Source organism: Pantherophis guttatus, chromosome 9, assembly GCF_059756535.1.
Source record: "Pantherophis guttatus breed Tessera chromosome 9, ASM5975653v1, whole genome shotgun sequence".
In the NCBI taxonomy this organism is placed as follows: domain Eukaryota; kingdom Metazoa; phylum Chordata; class Lepidosauria; order Squamata; family Colubridae; genus Pantherophis; species Pantherophis guttatus.
Window position 1 is genome coordinate 6,808,967 of NC_142071.1, and position 16,420 is coordinate 6,825,386.

At 43.8% G+C, this 16,420-nt stretch overlaps 1 protein-coding gene across 4 annotated transcripts in view; it reads left to right on the forward strand.

Annotated features, from left to right (window-relative positions):
- PLEKHA2 (pleckstrin homology domain containing A2) overlaps positions 1-16,420 on the forward strand; it is a 114,487-nt gene that overhangs the window by 75,433 nt on the left and 22,634 nt on the right. For all 4 annotated transcript variants that reach the window (XM_087875904.1, XM_087875903.1, XM_087875902.1 and 1 more), the window contains exons 6-7: positions 4,378-4,485; positions 15,336-15,476. In XM_087875904.1, coding sequence (XP_087732030.1) covers positions 4,378-4,485; positions 15,336-15,476 — 249 coding nt within the window. The remainder of the gene's footprint in view (positions 1-4,377; positions 4,486-15,335; positions 15,477-16,420) is intronic.

Genomic DNA, 16,420 nt, shown 5'->3' on the forward strand with positions numbered 1-16,420 from the left:
CCCACCATCCCGTCAGAGCTGAAGAAGCTTCTTGGATGAGAAGCGAAACGTCTTCAAAAGAAAAAACAAGACAGTCCAGTTGCCTCCCGAAAAAAGCACTTTCGGGACCCCCATGACTGAGAATCTCTACAGACCAGATCCAAGGAGGCTTTCTCTTCTCAAACAGGCCTCATAGCAGAGTGGAGCTCCCCACTCCCATCATCCTCAGTTTGGCTCCCATCATCTTTTTGCAGCTCCATCGTTGGGTGTATTGGCAGGGACAGATGGGAGCTGTAGTCCAACAAATCAAACAGATTGGAAATAGCTGCTATTATTTCTGTGGTACCTTATTTTTTTTTTTTTCCTCAAGCGGAAGCCACATTAATGAATGGCATCAGAATCCAAAACAGCCTGATGGAACTTTAAAGACATTTATTTATTTATTGTGGCGCAAGCTGTTTGGGATTACACTTCTGTTATTTTCTTCTTCAGCCGAGGACATTGATTGAGGCTTATTACGTTCTGTTTATTTGTAAGGGTGCTGCTAAATTTGACAAGGCAAATTAATGACAACATCGTGATTTTTGCAATGATATAACAGCTTACGCTGAGGGAATAGGAAAAAAAACCCAACCACAGAGTCTCAAAGGAAGGAGAAGAGAAGGTGCTGAGAGATAATATTGACCTTAATATGAAGATGATCCATCAGATCAGTCCTCTGAGACTTTGGTTTGTCTTGAGTGACTTCAGCGCTCTTTTATAATTCCCTCTGAAGTTTATTCCTATGTCAGCCTGATGACCAGAGAAATTTTTCTCCCGCCATCTGCCAGTAAGGCAGAAAGAGTTTCATAACTTGCAGAAAATGTCTTCATATCTTAAGAAAACTATAAATGGGCTGCAAGCAGTGGTGGGATTCAGCCGTTTCGGGCGAACCGGTAGTTAAATTGCTGGCTGGCTCCGCCCCTTCCCACCCCCTCCAGGAGTCCCCACGCCCCCCATTTTGGCTCCCGGGTAAGCGCAGGGAGGCCTCTAGCCTACAAGCAAGTAAAGTACCACTTTACAAAGCCTTAGTATGGCCGAACCAGGGGTGAAATGTAAAATTTGTTACTACCGGTTCTGTGGGAGTGGCTTGGTGGGGGGGGATAATGTGACTGGGGTGAGCGTGGCCAACTTTTTTTAAAAAAAACTTTTCAAAGCATTTTTTCTAATGCTTTGAAAAGCCTCTGCCGATCAGGCAACTCAGCTGGGATCGTCAGAGAGGCTTTTTAAAAAATACCTCTCTGTCGATCAGGAAACTCAGCTGGGATCATCATAGACTTTTCAAAGCATTTTTTTACCACCTCTTCAGCCAAGAGGTTGCAGAAAAAAATGCTTTGACAAGCCTCTGACGATCCCAGCCACAGGATCATCAGAGGCTTTTTTTTTTTTTACTTTTAAAAGCATTTTTTCGTCGGAAGAGGTTGTAGAAAAAATGCTTTTAAAAGTAAAAAAAAAAAAAAAGCCTCTGATGATCCTGTGGCTCAGCTGGGCATGGGGGGGGGATTTTTGCTACTGGTTCTCCGAACCACCTGCCATCATCGCTACCGGATCAGGCAATCCGGTCCGAACCGGAAGCATTTCACCCCTGGGCCGAACCTGGAATATTGCATCCAGTTCTGGTCACCACACTACAAAAAAGATGTTGAGACTCTGGAAAGAGTGCAGAGAAGAGCAACAAAGATGATTAGGGGGCTGGAGGCTGAAACAGATGAAGAAGGGCTCCAGGAATTGCGTATGTCTAGCCTAATGAAAAGAAGGACTAGGGGAGACATGGTAGCAGTGTTTCAAGATTTGAGGGGCTCCTACAAAGACGAGAGGGTCAACTGATTTTCCAATAGCATCAAAAGGCAAGATGAGAAACAATGGATGGAAAATAACCAAGGAGAGAAGCAATCTAAGGAGAAAATTCCTGATGGTTAGAGCAATCAACCAGTGGAACATTACATTCTGTTTATTTGTAACGGTGCCTTCAGAAGTTATGGGTGCTCCATCACTGGAGGCTTTCAAAAAGAGACTGGACAACCATTTGTCTCAAATGGTATAGGACAGTGATGGCTAACCTTTTTGCCGTCGCGTGCCAAAAGCGGGGGGAGCGCAGGGGGGTCACACGCATGCGTGGCCATACCCATAATTCAATGCGCCCCGCCCACCGCGCATGTGGTGACCCCCCGTGACCCCCGTCCCCGTGCAACCCCGCTCTTGGCATGCAATGGCACAGTGGGCCCGGTAGGTCCATTTTTCGCCCTCCTCAAGCTCCAGAGGCTTTCTTGGAGCCTGGGGAGAGTGAAAACAGCCTTCCCCACCCTGCAGAGTCCCTCCGGAGACCGGAAATGGCCTGTTTTCCGACTTCTAGTGGGCCTGGAAGGCCCAAAAATCAGCTGGCCGGCACATGCATGCACACTGGAGCTGAGCTAGGGCAACGCTCGTGTGCCCACAGATATGACTCCGCGTGCCACCTGTGGCACGTGTGCCATAGGTTCGCCATCACAGTTATAGGATCTCCTGCTCAAGCAGGATGTTAGACTAGAAGACCTCCAATGTCCCTTCCAACTCTATTATTCTATGTTCAAGCACAGACTGAATTCTTAAAATGCCAAGGTATCACAAAAAATTGAAGCTGTATGAAATGGTTGCAGAATCCAAATAAAGGAATGAGAGTATAAAAGAATTTCTTGCAATAATTTCCCTCGGAAGGATTTGGGGCTTTAAAAAAAAAAATCGATAACTTTGGATGCTACAAATTATACCGATGGCCACTGTACAAATAGAATAGAATAGAATTTTTTATTGGTCAAGTGGGATTGGACACACAAGGAATTTGTCTTGGTGCATACGCTCTCGGTGTACATAAAAGAAAAGATACGTTCATCAAGAATCATAAGGTACAACACTTAATGATAGTCGTAGGGTACAAATGATACAAGCAACAAAATTGCAGTCATACAGTCATAAGTGGAAGGAGATGGGTGGTGGGAAAATCCTTCTAGCCCCATCTTTATAGATGAGCAAAATGATTTGATCTTGTTTCAAAGGCATATAATGTTTTCTTTTAGCAGGCAAACAAATGTTACTTCTTGTTTGTATAGATGCCAGTATTTCAGCCGGTGGAAAAAAGGGCCACCGGAATCTGAATGAAGCATCTAACTGAATTTTCAGGGTTCCTTCTATTTCAGAGCATTTACAATGACTCTAGCTTGTTTCAGACATCTCTAGCAATTGGTACAGCACAATCGCTGAGAAAACAGGACTATTGGAAGGTTGCAGAAAGATGCTGGCAGATTTTGAGTTGCCACTGATTAGTTTGAGGCATCTGATGTAAACTTACAATAAACCAGGAGCCAGGATAGAATTCAAAAGTACTACAAATTTATTTATTTATTTATGTATTTATTTATTTGATTTATATGCCGCCCTTCTCCGGAGACTCAGGGCGGCTTACAATGCGTTAAGCAATAGCCTTCATACTTTTGTATATTTATATAAAGTCAGCTTATTGCCCCCACAAACTGGGTCCTCAATTTACCCACCTTACAAGGATGGAAGGCTGAGTCGACCTTGAGCCTGGGGAGAATTGAACTCGCAGTAATTGCAGGCAGCTGGATGTTAAATGCTGCCTTTAGGAGGCATTAGCCTCCTACGCCACTCAGGCTCCTATATTTCATGCTATCTATACACAAAAATCTGATCTACTCTGTGATAAAGCAAAAAAAAAATTGGAGTATGATTCACACTCTAACACAGAAAATCCTGAAAATGGTGATAGAAATAAAACCAGAATTTTTCCTTTTGGTCTTAATGGAAAAAGACCTGGAGAAAAAACTTTAGAACTTTGTTACTATATATGTTGACAGCAGCAAGACTATTGTATGGGCAAAAATGGAAGGACACTTCGATTCCTACCATGAACGAATGGTTGCAGAAGTTGATGGAGTTGGCAGAAATGGCAAAACTGACTACTTTGATTAAAGAAAAGAACATAAGTACTTTGGTTTCTACATGGAAACCGCTTCTGAACTTCGTGCTTGATGTGGAAAAGAATGAAACTCTGACTTTGGGTTTTACAGATTAGATTGGTAGATCTTTATAGAAATGACTTGTTCATATTATTATAGGAAAAAAAGCTGTGATTTGATGCTAATGCCTTATTCTACTGCAACACAGTCGACAGTCAATGGTTTTTTTTTTTAAAGGAATCTGATCTACTCATAGTCAAGGCAAATTGGTGCTAAGTAAGAGTCAATGGAATTCACAAGGTCTTTTGTGAATGCATAGCAACTCCAAACTGTTGATGGGTGACCCCCGCCCTTGAGCTCAGCTGGGTCATCTCTTACAGTAATTTATCCTATTTTCTCCATCAAGGTACCAAAACATGGAAGTTTGTCACTAGCCACAGAAGCGGAAAGGCATCCATATAAGACTGAAATCATTGGAGGAGTTGTCGTGCAGACACCCATCTCTGTCAACCAGGTGAGAAAGGATGGGATGGGATGGGATGGGATGGGATAAAGAGAAGAGAAGAGAAGAGAAGAGAAGAGAAGAGAAGAGAAGAGAAGAGAAGAGAAGAGAAGAGAATAATAGAGTGGAGTGGAGTGGAGTGGAATGGAATGGAATAGAACAGGATAGAATGGGATGGCATGGGATGGCATGGGATAGAATAGAATAGAATAGAATAGAATAGAATAGAATAGAATAGAATAGAATAGAATAGAATAGAATAGAATAGAATAGAATAGAATAATAGAGTGGAGTGGAGTGGAATGGAATGGAATAGAACAGGATAGAATAGGATGGAATGGAATGGAATGGAATGGAACGGAATGGAATGGAATGGAATAACAGAGTTGGAAGGGACCTTGGAGGTCTTAGTTCAAATACCCTGCTTAGGCAGGAAACTCTACACCACTTCAGACAAATGGTTATCCAACATCTTTTTAAAAATTTCCAGTGTTGAAGCATTCACAACCTCTGGAGGCAAGTTGTTCCACTGATTAATTGTTCTAACTGTCAGGAAATTCCTCCTTCGTTCTAGGTTGCTTCTCTCCTTGCTTAGTCTCCATCCGTTGCTTCTTGTCCTGCCCTCAGGTGCTTTGGAGAATAGCTTGACCCTCTCTTCTTTGTGGGAGCCCCTGAGATATTGGAAGACTGCTATCATGTCTCCCCTGGTCCTTCTTTTCATTAAACTAGACATACCCAGTTCCAGCAACCGTTCTTCATATGTTTTAGCCTCCAGTCCCCTAATCATCTTGGTTGCTCTTCTCTGCACTCTTTCCAGAGTCTCCACATCTTTACATCATGGCGACCAAAACTGGATGCAGGATTCCAAGTGTGGCCTTACCAAGGCATTCCACAGCAACAGACCTTTTGCTGTGGAAGAGCGAGGCAGAGAAGGGATGCAGCTTCTGATAGAGGCATGCAGAAGAATTTTGGGGGATTCCTCTGCCTCTTTTGTTGAACATTTTTCTGCATCCGGGTTGGGAAAAGACCTTTTCTTGAGCTTCTAAGTGGCCTTTTCTGGGTGCGATATTTGGTAGGTAGAAATGACCCTGGGAGACCAAGGAAAGAGACACTGAATGATCAGATCAAAGGGGAGTTAGCCCACAGCTGAATAATGGGCAGAGAAAGAAACTTAGAAAGGAACTTCTCCCTTTCCTTCTTTCCTTCCTTCCTTCCTTCCTTCCTTCCTTCCTTCCTTCCTTCCTTCCTTCCTTCCTTCCTTCCTTCTTTCTTTCCTTCCTTCCTTCCTTCCTTCCTTCCTTCTTCCCTCCCTCCCTCTCTCCCTCTTTCCCTCCCTCCCTCTTCTTCTCCCTTTCCTTCCTCCCTCCCTCCCTCCCATCCTCTTTCCCTCCCTCCCTCTTCTTCTCCCTTTCCTTCCTTCCTCCCTCCTTTCCGTTCTCTCTTTCTCCCTTCCTTCCTCTTTCCCTCCCTCCCTCTTCTTCTCCCTTTCCTTCCTCCCTCCCTCCCTTCCATTCTCTCTTTCTCCCTTCCTTCCTCTTTCTCTCCTTCCCTCCATCTTTCTAACCTTTCCTTCTATCCATCAAAAGTTAAAGGCACCATCCTACACCTGCGAAACTTTGTGTCATAAAGCCTTTTAAGGAATTTAAAATCATCTTCAAGGCAGCTTCCCAGCAGGCTGTCTCCGGAGTGCCCCCGGGGCAGGCATGAAAAAAAATCAAGATGGTGGATTCTGATCAGGGTGGATAAAAATCAATGATTTTTTTAAAAAAAAAAATCAAAAAAATCAGATTTTTTTGATTTAAATCGGATTTTTTTGATTTTTATCGAATTTATTTTAATAAAAAACTTTTGGGGTAAAAATCTATCGTAAGATAGTTTTCTATTTAAGATACATAAATAATTTAGTTTATTCAGCATGAAATGGAGCTTAGTGATGTAGCAGGAGGCTGTATATTCTGCAACACTGGGACTATCGGTGAGTCAACAGTGGGTCAAAGGAGTAGCAGAGAGGACAGTTGCTCTTTAACAATTATGCTTTAAATCGAGTTGATTTAAATCAAGCCTTTTTACTAGTGATTTAAATCAGGATTTAAATCGGGATTTAAATCAGCTCGATTTAAATCAAATCCACCCTGATCCTGATGCAATGGAATTCCCCTCCTTCTTTTTTATTTTATTTATTTATTTTATATTGGATTTCTATACCGCCCTTCTCCCTAAGGACTCAGGGCGGTGTACAGCCAGATTAAAAAAAACATGCAGAACAAATATTAAAAACAATTAAAAGATATATAAATTTGGCCCAATTAAAACTCATTTACCAATTAAAAACGTTTAAAACATTTAAAAACAGTTAAAAATTTCATCTTAAGCCAGCCCGGCTTGTTTAAATAAATGGGTTTTAAGGGCGCGACGGAAGGCACTGAGGTCTTGGATTCTCCTTATCTCTGGGGGGAGCTGATTCCAGAGGGTAGGTGCCCCCACAGAGAAGGCTCTCCCCCTGGGGGTCACCAGCCTACATTGTCTGGCTGATGGCACCCCGAGGAGGCCCTCTCTGTGGGAGCGCACGGGTCGATGGGAGGTCGTTGGTAGCAGCAGGCGGTCTCGAAGATAGCTAGGCCCTATGCCATGGAGCGCTTTAAAGGTGATAACCAACACCTTGAAGCGCACCCGGAAGACAACTGGGAGCCAGTGCAGCTCGCGCAGGAGCGGTGTTACATGGGAGCGCCATGCTGCTCCCGTCACTACCCGCGCTGCTGCGTTCTGGACCAGCTGGAGCCTCCGGGTGCTCCTCAAGGGGAGCCCCATGTAGAGAGCGTTGCAATAGTCAAGGCGAGAGGTGACGAGGGCGTGAGTGACTGTGCACAGGGAATCCCGATCAAGAAAGGGCCGCAACTGGCGAATCAGGCGAACCTGACAAAAGGTCCCCCTGGTTACAGCCGTCAGATGTTCCTCCAAGGACAGCTGCATATCCAGGAGGACTCCCAGATTGCGAGCCCTCTCTGTGGGGGCCAATGACTCGCCCCCAATAGTCAGTGATGGAGTCAACTGACTATATCGGGATGCCGGGAGCCACAGCCACTCAGTCTTGGAAGGGTTGAGCTTGAGCCTGTTCCTCCCCATCCAGACCCGTACAGCCTCCAGGCACTGGGACATCACTTCAAGGGCATCGTTGGGGTGGCCTGGGGTGGAGATGTACAGCTGGGTGTCATCAGCGTACTGGTGGTATCTCACCCCAAAGCCACGGATGATCTCACCCAGCGGCTTCACATAAATGTTGAACAGAAGGGGCGAGAGGACCGATCCCTGCGGCACTCCACAAATGAGAGGCCTCGAGGTCGACCTCTGCCCCCCTGCCAACACAAACTGCGACCGGTCGGAGAGAAAGGAGGAGAACCACCGCAACACGGTGCCTCCCACCCCCAACTCTTCCAGCCGGTGCAGCATGATACCATGGTCGATGGTATCAAAAGCCGCTGAGAGGTCTAACAGGACCAGAACAGAGGAACAACCCCTGTCCCGAGCCCTCCAGAGATCATCAACCAACGCGACCAATGCCGTTTCTGTGCTGTGCCCAGACCTGAAACCCGACTGGAACGGATCTAGATAAGATGTTTCCTCCAGGAATTGCGGAAACTGTCGTGCGACCACACTCTCAACAACCTTCGCCATAAAGCGAAGGTTGGAGACAGGACGATAGTTGGCCAATATTGCCGGATCCAGGGACGGCTTCTTGAGGAGAGGCCTCACCACCGCCTCTTTCAAGGCGGTGGGGAAGTAACCCTCACTCAACGAAGTGTTGATAACACCCTGGAGCCAGCCTCGTGTAACCTCCCGGGAAGCCAGTACCAACCAGGAGGGACACGGGTCCAGTAAACATGTGGCCGCACTAAGTCTCCCCAAAATCCTGTCCACATCATCAGGAGTCACAGCATCAAACTCCTCCCAGATAACATTCTCAAGACTATTCCTCGTCACCCTGCCCTGATCTACCCAGTCAGAGTCCAAATCCCCCCGGATCTGGGCGATTTTGTCATACAGGTATTGTCCGAAATCCTCCGCCCTGCCTTCTAAGGGATCCTCCCGCACTCCTGGATGGAGCAGGGCGCGGGTCACCCTAAACAGGGCAGCCGGACGATTCCCTGATGACGCAATAGAGGCGGAAAAGTAGTTAGACTTTTAAAACTTCTACATTTTTTTCCCCCTCATCTACCAGGCAACTTCTTCTTTCACCCCACTTGCCAGCTCAGTTTTCTCTTACCAGTCCTTCTTTTTCATCTCTGTTTTGGAAAGTTCAGTTCCTGGCAGGCTGCCTGTGAGCATCTGCATTTGACGCTACATTTGCCTTGTCCTTTACAAGAGACAAGTGTCATCATCTTGGACTGTTAGATGATGTCTAAGTGTTTGTGTGTCTTTCCACTGTCTAGAGTGTAGGCCTACGTTGGCTAAGACAGAAGGGTCTTTGTTATGGATCTTCCTAGGCCAGGGAGCCTAATGTCTTGACCGAGGGAGCCAGCTACGCAACATTGCTTACACAGTGGAGCATTGTGCCCATCTCTTGGTATCTTGGAAGCTGGAATTATTAAAAAGCATGAAGCGCTTCGGTAATTTACGTAAGGAAGAAAAGCCTACTTACTTCTTCAAAGTAGCGGATAATAAAAGCTGTGCCCTCAAGTGTATTTCTTGGTGTTTTTTTTTTCCTTGTTTTTTTTTAATTGAAAAAGTTTTACAAAAACCAATTTTTCCCCATTTCCCCCCCCCATCCCTCCCTAACCCCCCCAACCCTCCCCTCTTCCCATGACTTCCCCAAGGTGAAATCCGTCCACATTATATTATATCATACTTTACCACCCCTCTATTCTCCCCCCTGTGCACTATACATTTCTATATAACAATATGCTATTTTGGCCCCTATATACTATGCATTACTACACAACATTCAGCTAAAAGCTATCTGATACTTCCTAGTTTGATATTTATTCTGCACATAATCTATCCATTTCTTCCACTCCCATGCATAAGTCTCCTGAGTCCGGTCTTTTAAATATGCTGATATCTTCGCCATTTCTGCAAAACTGGCCATCTTCAAAGTCCATTCTTGAATTGTAGGCATATCATCCCTTTTCCAATATTGACCAATCAATAACCTAAAGAAAGTGTATTTCTTTATTCAATCCCCCATTTAAGCAAAACTAGATCGCAAAGGACTTATTTTTACTAACTTTTTTTCCCCAGTTTTTGGAACTCAATCCGTAAGTTTTCTCTGCCTTCTCCATTCCCCTTGCATTCTTATTTTGCTTCTTCCTCAGGCTCTTTCTTCTCTGTAATTGCTGATCATTATTCTCTTGGGAAAAATATTCTGCCCCAATTTCAAAACAGGAGGAAACCCCCCTCACCCCTCAAAGAATGGGGTCTCTGTTCTCTTGGCCTTTTTTTAAAAAAAAATTGGGATGGAGCCAATAATGTTAATTTCTCTCTTCCAAGCGATGCATGATTCTGCAATCTTGGAAATAGGGAGAAATTGCATACCGTGTTTCCCCGAAAATAAGACCGGGTCCTATATTAATTTTTGCTCCAAAAGACGCATTGGGGCTTATTTTGGGGGAAATACGGTACTAAATGCACCCATCTGGCTGACAATCTTAACTGGGGCTTATTTTGGGGGTAAGGCTTATATTACAAGCATCTTGAAAAATTGTACTAGGACTTATTTTCTGGTTGGGTCTTATTTTCAGGGAAACAGGGTATTTATCCTTAGCAGTAACATGATTAATTCTTGGAGGTGTGGAAGAGAGAAGTATGCAGAAGTTGCTTCCTCTTTTGATTTAATCTCTTTCTGACTACAGATTTCAGTGGATTTTCCCCACATGGCTTTGCAGCTCTAAAGGATTGAATAGGTTCTTTGCTTCCTGAGGTTTTCAGGAAGGCAATTCTGCAGCCAGAAATCAAAACAACTGCTTTTTTCCCCCATTGAACAACAGAGTACATTCAATCATATCTATTCTGCTGAAAAATATCAATTCACGCAAGACATAAGGCTCCGTATACTGTTTTGTACACTGCTTTGGAAAGCAATTCACTTTTAGTTTTATATAATACTAGTAGCTGGATACCCGTGCTTTGTTACAAAACTATGTGATCGGGCTTGATAAATTGACAGTCAAAGCTTGAACTTTAATGAGTAGTTATGATCGGCCTCTCCTCTCCCCTTCTCTCCCTCAGGCTTGCCCCACAGAAGCCTCTCCTCTCCTATCCCCCTTCTCTCCCTTTCAGGTGGGGAGGGAAAGTAGAATGTCCAAACTCCCAGCCCACAGGCTGGATGAGTCATGCGCTGGCCACGCCCACACCCAAGTGGCAGTTGGAATAGAGTTCTTTGCAGGTGGGGAGGGGGAGTAGAACGTCTAACTCCTTAGCATCAGAGCGTGTTAATAATAATATAAGAAATACTAATGCTCTGATGGTTGTTTTGAAAAATATTTTCTTAGCGAGCACTTAGAAGCCAAGAGGAACATATGTGCCAAATTTCAAGTTTGTAGGCTTTATGGTTCTGGAGATTTTGTGATGATGCGTGAGTGGTATTTCCCTTACATATATATATATATATAGGACAAAGTGCTGATACAATTAATTACTCTTAATCCAGTATCCATCCGTTTTCATCTATTAATAATTATTACGATATAGATTTAAGGTATATAATGTATAATTCACCGTTAGTTTCTACATAGATTTTAATCTAGTGAATTCAGAGCCTTTTGTCTATGATTCTATCTAGATTTTTTTTCATAGTTTATATATTAGATCATTTTTTCTTATTGCGATGGACGCACCTGCTAGTATAGAGGGAGGAGTAAAACGATGGTCTAGTTTGGAGTCGTTCCATAGGAGGAAGAGTCTTTTGAAGCCTTTGTCTTCCATTTCCCAAGAGATTGCAGTCAGGCTGGTGAGATTCTTGTAAATAGGTGATCAACAATAAAGAAACTATTTTGTCCTATTCATGGAGTTGCTCTGGTTTCCCAGAAGGACAGTGGTTGATAGAAAAAAAGAAAGAAAGAAATGAAACTACAAGAAAGAAGTTAAAATAGAGAGGAGATGTCAAAAATGGAAAGGAGGTCTTAAAAAAAAAGAGAGAACAAGTGATAATAGACAGTTTTGAAGTTGGTCTACCATCTTCTTCAATCCCATAATTACTCTGGGTATGTTGTGGGCAGGGGTGGGCTGCTGGGGGTTTGCAGGGGTTCGGGAGAACCTCTAGCTAAGATTCTGTGCAATTTGGAGAACCCCCCAAATCCCACTCTGGCTGGCCCCACCCACCCCGCCCCTCCCAGGAGTCCCCACACAGCCCGTTTTGGTTGCAGGTAAGTGCAGGGCGCACATGGAGGCTCAGAGAGGGTGAAAAACGGGCCTACCGGAAGTTCAGCCTCCAGAGGGCCTCCAGAGCCTGGGGAGGCCGTTTTTGCTATTCTGGAAGATCAAGGAAAGCCTCCGGAGCCCGGGGAGGGCAAAAATGCCCCCCCACTGTGGTGCAGGAGGCCGACTAGGCCACACCCACCATGGCCACACCCACCCAGCAACCAGGCAGAGAACCCCTTGCTAACATTTTTGAAGCCCACTCCTGGTTGCGTGACTTCCAGCAGATCGCTATATTACTGTATTTCTCAAATCTTGGCAACTGTAAAATGGGTGGACTTCATCTCCCAGTGTTCCCCAGCCAACATGCCAGCTGGGGAATTCTGGATGTTGAAGCCCACCCATCTTAAAGTTGCCAAGATGAAGAAACATTGCTATAAAGGAAACAAAGATGTCCACAGGGGCAGGTTAAAAAAAAAAAGAAGACAAAATGGCCACTGCAAGTACTCATTGGAAGTCCTTCCATTTTGTTTCCCTCACATGTTGCGCAGGGAAGTAGTAATTTGTCCTTGTGGTTGTGGCCACCATCTTCACTTTCTTGATGCTCCCCATGGTTCCTCCTAATGGAAAAGCGGTTTTAGGGAGGAAGTTACCCTTCCTCTGTCAAGGAGGTACATTTCGTGGCTTTCTTCACTTGGCCGTAGGGTTGCACTTCAAAAAAGTTTGGAAGAGAGAGAATCATGAAGAGGGTAGGGCCAGAGGAAAAAAAGCTACATTAAATAAAGTTTAATTAAAATACATCAAGTAATTAAATAGAGCAACTAAGATTATTCCTCATGTATTTCAGCATTTCCTCTTTTATGGTATTAAAAACAAGCATCCTTGGTAAAGACTGTTGGGGCCTCACCCATCTTTTTCAGGAATGACAGCAATTTGGGATTGGAAGTTGCACGCCCTGGCACTGAAGAAATAGGTTTTCTTGGAATAATTTAGCGAGCTTGGATTAATTTAATGAGCATGACGATGTTTATTCATGGAGCTGTGGTTGAAAGGAGAACTGCAGGGGTTCCTTGAAAAACTGGGAATTTTAAGTAGAAAGGACGTAGATTAAATTAATTGGCGGTCTTAGGATAACCAGGTCTGTCTGGAACTAAATGTAAGAGCAAGTTCTGCATGGGAACCGTGGCTGAACATATGTGAAGCAGGGCATGAATCACATCTGGCTCCCCAATGCCCATATCATGCCCACTTGTCAGGTGCAAAGGATCAGGAACATTCGTTAAGTTGCAGTACAGAAGATTTATTCAAACTTATAAACAAGACTTGGGGTTTTTAACAAGGGGACGCGGTGGCTCAGTGGCTAAGACGCTGAGCTTGTCGATCGAAAGGTCAGCAGTTCAGCGGTTCGAAACCCTAGTGCTACGTAACGGGGTGAGCTTCTGTTACTTGTCCCAGCTTCTGCCAACCTAGCAGTTCGAAAGCACGTAAAAAATGCAAGTAGTAAAATAGGGACCACCTTTGGTGGGAAGGTAACAGCGTTCCGTGCACCTTGGGCGTTGAGTCATGCCGGCCACATGACCACAGAGACGTCTTCAGACAGCACTGGCTCTTTGGCTTCGAAACAGATGAGCACTGCCCCCTAGAGTCGGGAGCGACTAGCACATATGTGCGAGGGGAACCTTTACCTTTACTTTTATAAACAAGAATCTAGTCAACTAAAGTTAAGTACTAAATTGGCACTGGATAAGCACCAGTGGAAGCAAGAGAGGTTGGATAATTTATGGTAACGTAAGACTCTAAACTGATGACACATTTAACTCTGCTTCCATTTTTGGTTGCTCTGTTATACCACATTTACTAATCCCTGTCCTTTAAGCTGTCATAGCTAGTTAAACACAAATACAGTAGAAATCTTAAGAGAACATCTGTTCAAAAAAATGACATCTAAGTAACACCGAAGCACTAAAAAATGGATGAATGAAAATGAATTTAAATTAATAAAAAAGTTCCTTCCCATAACTGCCATTTTAGAAAGACGATAACGGCTGTAGATACTTTGGTTATTTCTTATTACTGGTATTTTCATAATGTAATGCTATGTTGTATCCAAATAGTGTAAAGTTCCCAGTCACCGATATTGGCATGGACATATTAAGAGATGTATGGTATCACAGCCCTCTGAGCACAATGCCTCTGCCATTTCATGTTACTCTACTACAGTACCGAGCCTTCTCTGTGGGGGCATCTACTATCTGGAACGAGCTCCCCCCGGAGATACGGAGGATCCCGGATCTGTGCGCCTTCCGCCATGCTCTAAAGACCTTTTTATTTCACCAGGCGGGCCTGGCCTAACTTTCTCACTCTTTTTTTAAACAATTTTAATTTTAATATTTTAATGTTTTTAATATTTTTAATACTCAAAGTTTAAATTTCTTTTAAATTGATTGGGGTTTTAATCTGTCTGGGCCAAACTATTTAATTCGATTTTATTTCTGCTTTTTAAATTTTGTATGTATGTATTTTATTGTTGGCTGTTCACCGCCCTGAGTCCTTCGGGAGTACGGCGGTATACAAATCAAATAAAAGTAAAGTAAAAGTATTGTTTGGCTGATTTTGAAACATTAAGAAGATGAAGTTATTTAAAAAGGGGGAAGGAGGGGGAAGGGAGAGGAGAGATTATCCATCAATGTTTGCTGAGAGGGAGTTGAGAGGTCTCCGAGCAGGGGTGGGCTTCAAAAATTTTAGAGAGGGGTTCTCTGCCTGGCTGCTGTGTGGGCATGGCCATGGTGGACATGGTCTAGTTGGCCTCCTGCACCACATTTTTGCCCTCCCCAGGCTCTGGAGGCTTTTCTCAAGCCACCGTGAGGGCGAAAATGGCCTCCCCAGGCTCCAGAGGCCCTCTGATGGCCGGAAAGGTGCTTTGGAAAATAGCTTGACCCCCTCCTCTCTATGAGAGCCCTTCAAATATTGGAAGACTGCTATCATGACTCCCGTGGTCCTTCTCTTCACTAGACTAGCCATGCCCAGTTCGTGTAACTGTTCATTGTATGTTTTAGCCTCCAGTCCCCTCATCATCCTGGTTGCTCTTCTCTGCACTCTTTCTAGACCCTCAACATTTTTTTGATAGTGTGGTGACAAAAACTGGATGCAGTACTCTAGGTGTGGCCTTACTAAGGCTTTATAGAGTGGCATTAGAACCTCACTTGATCTTGACTGAATCCCTTTGTTAATGCAATTTAGGATTGCATTGGCTTTTTTGGCTGCTGCATGGTACAGAGAAATATGCAATAAAAGTTTGGTTAAGCTTTCTTTGAAAATCCTCTGCCCCCACCCAAAAAAGAGAGTTCTGGTATCGCAAATATAGAAGTTTAGGCAGTGATGCAAATATATTTTCTGGAAATTGCCCAATTTCTGCTAGTACATTTCTACTGCTCCATTTCGCCTACCAAATTTTCATGGATGCTCTAGTCTTAACTGGAACTTTTCTTCCCTTTTTCCTTTTTCCCTCACAGAATGGAGGAGATGGCTCTGAAGGCCACGAGCTTTCGTCTCACCCTTTGTTGAAGCGGTCCCAGAGTTACAACCCCGCTACCAAAACCCCAGTGGGACCACTAGTCCTCAAGAGCGGCTACTGTGTGAAGCAGGGGAACGTAGTAAGTGTCGTTTTGACTCATCTTTGGTGACTCTCGTTTTATCTCTCTGGATAGTTTTTGGATGAGGAGATCATTTCAAGGGATGCTGTTAGGAAAAGGTTCTGAGAGGAAAGAAAAAAATACAGAATGTTAAGGATATTGTTGTTGTGTTACCAACTAGCAGAGTGGATTGCACAGAGAAACGTTGCTGAGAGCAATGAATAAGAGAGGTGCAAACTGGTTTATCAAAAACTTACTTTATAGTAGAAAAACAGTCTCATAGTCTTTAAACAAATTCTAAGTCTTTGCCAGTAAATCAGTCCAGTAGTTACAGAATCTTCTTACTCAACAAACAGTAGTTGGTTAGAATAACAAACTCACTCTGGTTCACAAACCACGATGGTTGCAGATCCATCAAACGATGATTACAGATAGCACCTCCTCTCAATGATAGCTTATCATCACAGCTTCATCATCTCATCATCTTCATAGCAGCTTCATCATCAACAGCAGATCATAGCAGCAACTGAACACGTTACAGAAGCTTTGCTTAAATATTCTCACAACCAGTAATTATGTGATTATAGCATGACTCAGCATTAAAGCCACATAATACAGTTACAGTACACTTATATTGCCTGGACAACATAGTTAGGCTCAAACCATATCCTAACACAGGTAGTCCTTGACTTAATGACCACAATTGTTCCCAACATTTCCATTGCTAAGCGAGGAATTTCTTCAGTGAGTTTTGTCCCAGCTTGTTGGCCATAGTAGTTATATGAGCCGCTTCAATTGATAAGAGAGGAGAAATACTTTCAGATTGCCAAGATTCTTTGAATATAACTTTACAATTAAAGACAGAGTACTCCAGGCCGTGCTTCTCATCTGACTATCTTGAAGAGATAACAAAGGCAAAAGGGAAAAGATATCCCTCATCTGGAGATGTCTTTGGGTTTGAGCTC